Source organism: Phalaenopsis equestris, unplaced genomic scaffold (genome assembly GCF_001263595.1).
Source record: "Phalaenopsis equestris unplaced genomic scaffold, ASM126359v1 Scaffold000332, whole genome shotgun sequence".
NCBI lineage: Eukaryota > Viridiplantae > Streptophyta > Magnoliopsida > Asparagales > Orchidaceae > Phalaenopsis > Phalaenopsis equestris.
The window spans coordinates 61,887-67,628 of record NW_018164774.1 but is presented as its reverse complement, the minus strand read 5'-3'; the positions used below and the strand labels follow the sequence as shown (position 1 = coordinate 67,628).

At 40.4% G+C, this 5,742-nt stretch overlaps 1 protein-coding gene across 2 annotated transcripts; it reads right to left on the bottom strand.

The window, feature by feature from the left end:
• Nucleotides 1-4,129: 4,129 nt before the first annotated feature.
• Nucleotides 4,130-5,399, bottom strand: LOC110025794. Of its 2 annotated transcripts, none has more exons than XM_020726452.1 (2): nt 5,065-5,399; nt 4,130-4,170 (listed from the first exon to the last, which is right to left on the bottom strand). In XM_020726452.1, exons 1-2 carry the CDS (start codon nt 5,360-5,362, stop codon nt 4,145-4,147), a joined length of 324 nt encoding a protein of 107 aa, XP_020582111.1. In that variant the 5' UTR covers nt 5,363-5,399; the 3' UTR covers nt 4,130-4,144. The 2 variants fall into 2 exon arrangements, with proteins under 2 accessions (XP_020582111.1, XP_020582110.1); XM_020726451.1 differs by lacking the exon at nt 4,130-4,170 and adding an exon at nt 4,563-4,606.
• Between the last annotated feature and the right edge of the window lie 343 nt (nt 5,400-5,742).

Sequence of the window (5,742 nt, the reverse complement as noted above, 5' to 3'; positions counted from 1 at the left end):
GGCGGCGTCGAGGGCGCCGTCGGCGGCCTAGTTCAAATCTTCACATTTTGGTCATTTTCGCTCCAAATTTGCTCCTTTTTGCATATTTTTCCTCCAATGACCCTGATTCCTCATTCCTGCAACAAAACATCAAAAATACTTTTTTTTAAAGTGCGATATCATCAAAAACAGTATAAAATAAGTATGAAAATCTCAACATTTATGAAAATCTCAACATATTTTCTTTTGGTCACTTATAAAGGAAAATGATACAAAAAATTTACATCAAGAGGTGCACTTAGTGGAGTGTGTGAGCAATTCCGAAGGGAAGATTTTGTCTTGGTGAGTGTAGTGCATGATTACTTCTAACCAACACTTCTAAAAGATGCCGAGAAATTTTTTAAGAAATGAGAACAATGCAGAAGTGTGCAACGCTATAGTATCAGCCAACACACTAACTGCAACCCATCGTGGGTCCATGACCTTTCGTTGTCTGGGGACTTGACATCGTTGGGCCATTTCCCCCATCACGAGGCAAGTGAAATTCCTTCTGGTTGTAGTGAATTATTTTTTTTAAGTGGATCGAAGCCAAGGAGTTTGCTCGGATCACTGCAGTGGTTGTTTGTAAATTTCATATGGACGAACTTAATATTTCATTAAGGGCTACACTAGTTATTATCACAGACAACGTGACTCAGTTTACCGACTAAAGAGTAAAAGGTTTCTGCCAATGTCAGGGAGTCAGCTTGAATTTTGCATATGTGCATCACCCTCAGACAAATAGGTAAGCCGAGGCAACCAATAAGATTATCTTGAACATGTTAAGGAAGAAAGTTGAAGGAGCTAAGGGTAATTGGGCAGAGGTTCTCCTGTTTGTTCATTGGGCGGTTCAGACTACACCTTTTACAGGGGCCGCGTAGACACATTTTTATGTTGTCACAAAGGATGGAAACAATGTTATGCAAATACAATCATCACAACCATAGGTGGTGAATGCTTCGACATTCAACCAGTTAAAATTAACTGAGTGGCAAGAAGCAAATGACAAACGAATAAGCTCGCGCTAATGATCTGAGTCAGTCCTTCAAGGAGGAAGTGAATAGGCATATGAATTGGTATTACAATAGACACGTCCAAGAGAAGACGTCAGCCACCAGAGATCTTGTGTTGAAGAAAGTTGATCCAACCACATGAATACAAGCTGTGTGAAAGCTCGATTAGGCATTGATCAGACCCTTCATCATCGACAAATGGGTCGCCTCTAGAGCATAAAAGTTAAAGGTGTACACAGAGAAAGGAGTCCCTCAGACATGGAGAAAATACAACCTAAAGAAATTTTTTTCTTGGAAAAAATTTGTATATCGATGAGTAAAAAGAAAGCCTCATCATTCTAAATATTATACTTTGATGTTAATTACATGAAAAAATTAGAGTTTTCTAATTGTCCACAGGTTCCTAGGTTTGACCAAAAATCGAGGAACCCCAACAGTTCATGCAAGGGATCGTCAAAGTATGACCAACACTTAGGGAACTCGAACCATCCCACCAACAGCAGTTTCATTTGAGCGGCAAAATTGACAGCGACACATAACATTCAATCAATAAAAATCTTCTAAATTTGACCGAAACACAAGATGTCTGATTGGAAAAAAATTTTCTAATGCCGAAAACGACAAATAGACATCCGATCATCAAAAAATCATCCAAATTCGTTTGGAACATTACACAAGAACTGACCAACGACATCCATGCATCAATAAAAAAACTGACCCACGACATCCATGCATCAATAAAAAACTATGTAACCTAGCTCAAAATGGGTTAAGCTCCGATAGTTTTTCTCTACCCATTAGTGATAAGATCATTGGTGGGTATCACAAGACTCACCCTAGCAGTGAGTCTTGACAGTTACCCCTCAAACGAAGGCTGTGACAAGATCCACTTAATACGGCTAGCATAAGTTGTGGCCCGTCAAACGAAAAGACCTAAGCGAGCAATCGAGACATGTGAAAGTGGTAACTAAGCCAAACCAACCAAGGGCATACTAAAAAAATTTGAGCCAACAATCATCACAAGCAATTATTATAAGTAAAAAAATGAGATAAAGGTAAAACACAAGAAACAAAGATGAAAATCGACTGAAAATTTTATTTTATTTCATGATTAAAAACATACAAAGAATTTCATTATGACAGTTTTTTTACAAATGATTTACTATGCTTTTTCTTATATGTATTAAGTAAAAAAGAAAATTTTTTCTCTATGTCACAGGCAAAGCTGAAGTTAAGTCAAATGTCTGAAGAACCTCCATCGTCTTTATCTCTCTCATCCTCTTGCTTGTCCTCCTCCGAGCCTCGGAGCAATGTAGCAAATTTATTCAGATCAGTCCCCCCTCAGGGGAGACGAGCTTTGCCTTTATAGTTAAGCCAATCTTTAAGGAAGCTCCAACTCTTAGTTGCACAGCAAAGGCTTCCACCTGCAAAGGGTAGGAAGGAAGCTCAAAAAATAAATCTTCTATCATTTTCATTGTCTCCATCTTTTCCCTTGGCTTAATTTTCCCCTTGAGTGCTGACAACGACTTTGATTGTCTGTGCACCTTGGCTTCGACCTCCTCCTCCCACTCTTCAATTGTTATCGCTCGCTCTTCAACCGCCTTAGCCCGTGCCTCCACGACATCCATGCATCAATAAAAAACTATGTAACCTAGCTCTTTGTGCCCTCGCTGAAGGGCGACCGATTGGAAGTGAGAGGCCTCTTGGGCCATTATTTGATACTAATTGACCATCTGGTACATGTCCTAGACGGTGAGTGCCTAAGGGCCTTCTCATAAGTGCGAGATCAGATGACCTCAATTATTGTCAAATGATAGTTAGCCGCATTAAGAGAGTCGAAATACAAGTTCTTCAGATCAATTAGGGCAAACCGACCATCCAAGCTGGTGCTCACCTTCGCCCCCTCGTCTTGCATAGGAATCCACATAAGTAGGGGTGCATTTCGCTTTTTCTGAGAAGTAGAAGGAGGTGAGACACTCGGACTAGTGATTGGTGCTTTCCACTTCCAGCGACTCATCTCTTCTTTCTGGGAGATTGGCTCAGACTCAGATTCAGACAGAGCAACATGAGAGGGTAGGTAGGCTTTCTCTTTTTCTGACAACTTTATACAAATTAGACCAGCCGATCAAGGGGTAACTGACCCTGCTTCCATCACTCTTCTGAGGTCTCCCCCTTGACACCACTCTTTTCAACCTGGCTCAACGTATGCTTAGTTTCTTGGTGTCGCGCACTCGGGGGACATGTTACTGATAAAGAACTTTTAGTTGAGATTGAAGAAGCTTTCCTCTCGATAATAACTAAGTCGTCGATGAAGAACCTTTAGATCACAATGGAAGACTCATATATAAAATAAATAAGGTATGCTCCTTCAATATTTCTCCAACATGGGCCACCACTGGCACATCTTAGTCCGCCACCACACCAGCCTCAAGGCGGGATTGCTTCCCTTGCACAGCCGCCTCCCGCAAAGCCACTTGGGTGTCCAAAGCCACCCAATGAATCTTTGTTATTTGCCCAAACTTCGTGGCTACAATACTCGATTGACAAACATCAAGTTGATATACCGGTAGATTGAAAGTTGTTGCCCTTCGACTTTTGCAGCTTCAACCAGGACTCAATCTGTTGTCATCTTCCTTTTTTGTCGGCCAAGCCTCCTCCGGATGGGATGGTCTGGATGCCCCAGCCCATTGAAGGAGAACAAAGAAAAGAAACACATCATCCAATCATTCATTTTATTCTCCGAGCCCAGCAAACGGTGCTTCCTCAGCGAGGTGAACTATGCGTAGCCCTCTGAACCAACCCAAGTTGATAACATGTAAGTAAAAAGTTCCATCAACAATAGGATTTTTGTTCGGTTGCAGAAGATGACATGTAATAATGATAGCGATGGAGTTGGGCAAATTCTAAGCAGGGATGACCCCGTAATGGTTGAAGATAGCCCACCACTCTTTGCAGAAAGGTAGTCTTAAGCCGAATCTAAACTAATCTCCATAAAAATAAGGTCATCTCCAAACTCGATCTTGCTCGATCCTTCCTTCCTATGGTTCTGAGCTTTATGCCAGAATCAAAGACAAATGTCTACTGTAGTCGGGCTACCTCCCCCTATGTCATCATTAACCAATCCGTTGCAAAGACTCACCTGAAGAGTTGTGGAATACTTTGGAGCCATCCAAACAAAGCATAGATAGTAAAAGAGCAGAAAACCGAGAGAGCAAAGGGAAGTAAGGATAAAAAGACAGTAAAAGTGTAGCATCAATCCAACCAAAAACCATTATATATAGGGTAAACGAAGAAGTAGAACCATCACAAATGGGTAAAAATAAAACTGTATTGTAATTTCAAAAATGAACTGAAATAAATATCACATCAACATAGGATTCAAAAAGGAAAAATAAATTTTATTCTGAAGCTATACATTACAAAGTACACTCATAAATTAAATTAGGAGAAGACTTTTACAAGATGATGCTCAAATTCAAATAATATTTAGCCCTTAGTTGCATTTATCCAAAACAACAGAGAACCAAATTGTAGTCATGGATGCGGTTAACTATAATGCATAGACAAACAAAGCCCTGTAGTTCAATAAAAAATAAGCATTAACAAGCAACTAGAACGAAGCTGATGAATGAATAATCCGACGACTTAAAACTCTTATGATACAATCCTTCTAATAATTTTTCCACCATCAATACCAATCAAGCTTAGTAAATTCTCAGCCGAACCCTTAAATTTCTGAAATCCTTAATTCAATCGCAATTAAATGTTGAGCATAGTTGGATTTGACAAAAAAATCTTCATTGAATCATTCAATATATACATATATCGAGACATTATCACAATTAAGAAATATGTTTCCTTTAATCTTTTCACCAGAAATAAAAATATGGTCACACAATGCCAATAGACAAACTGGAAGGCATCATTATCGGCGAAGAAGGCGATAATTATGAAAAGCTAAGGAAGCAAGAACGCAAACGGCCGCTGCGATCTCGTCGGGGGACAAAACGAAGAGAGGGGCCGACGAGCGTACCTTGTCGCGCATCCGTCGAGCGAGGAGAAAACCAGAGGCGAGAAAAAGAATGGCAAACATCTTGCTCGCCGACGGGACGGGGCCGTCCTTGCGCCGGGGGAGTTGATCGCAGCAGTCGTCGGTTTCCATCTTTGTTGTGTTTCGCTTTGGAATTCGAGGGAGATATCGCTGCCGGCGTCTTGTCGTATCGGATGCCTGCGGGAATTCCGAAATTAGGGTTTGGAAAGAGAGATGGGGAAGTGTATTGTTGCTCCTCGGATGTATGAGAAAATTCCCAAATGGCGGAGAGCGGAGTCATGCCATTATAAATTAGATGGATCTCATCTCAGTTTTAACCACCATCTCCCTCCTTAAATTTAATTCAAGTTTATTTCGATTCAAAAAATTAAATCAATTTTATTATTTTATTATATAAGTTTGTGGTTTTATCTATGATCATGCAAGGTACAGATCAGAGCGGCGCTCAATCTCGCTCTGACTACTCCGACGGAGGAATATCTGTAACAACAACCAGGTTAAATATGAAGTTTTAATTACTGGGTTTTGTTTTGCTTATGAAATAACTCACAATAAGTGTTGAATAAAGAAAAGGGGCAGAGGACTACGAAGTTTTAATTGCCCCAGAGGACTACGAAGTAGCAAAACTTGTATCTGAGTGGATCCTCTTGGGGAAGGAAT

Bases quoted from the DNA above. Each gene is read 5' to 3' on its own strand.
- LOC110025794 (XM_020726451.1), bottom strand. From the start codon at position 5,362: ATGACTCCGCTCTCCGCCATTTGGGAATTTTCTCATACATCCGAGGAG. The intron at 4,607-5,064 runs GTACGCTCGTCG...ATTGAACTACAG, and splicing joins CTCGACGGATGCGCGACAAG to GGCTTTGTTTGTCTATGCAT.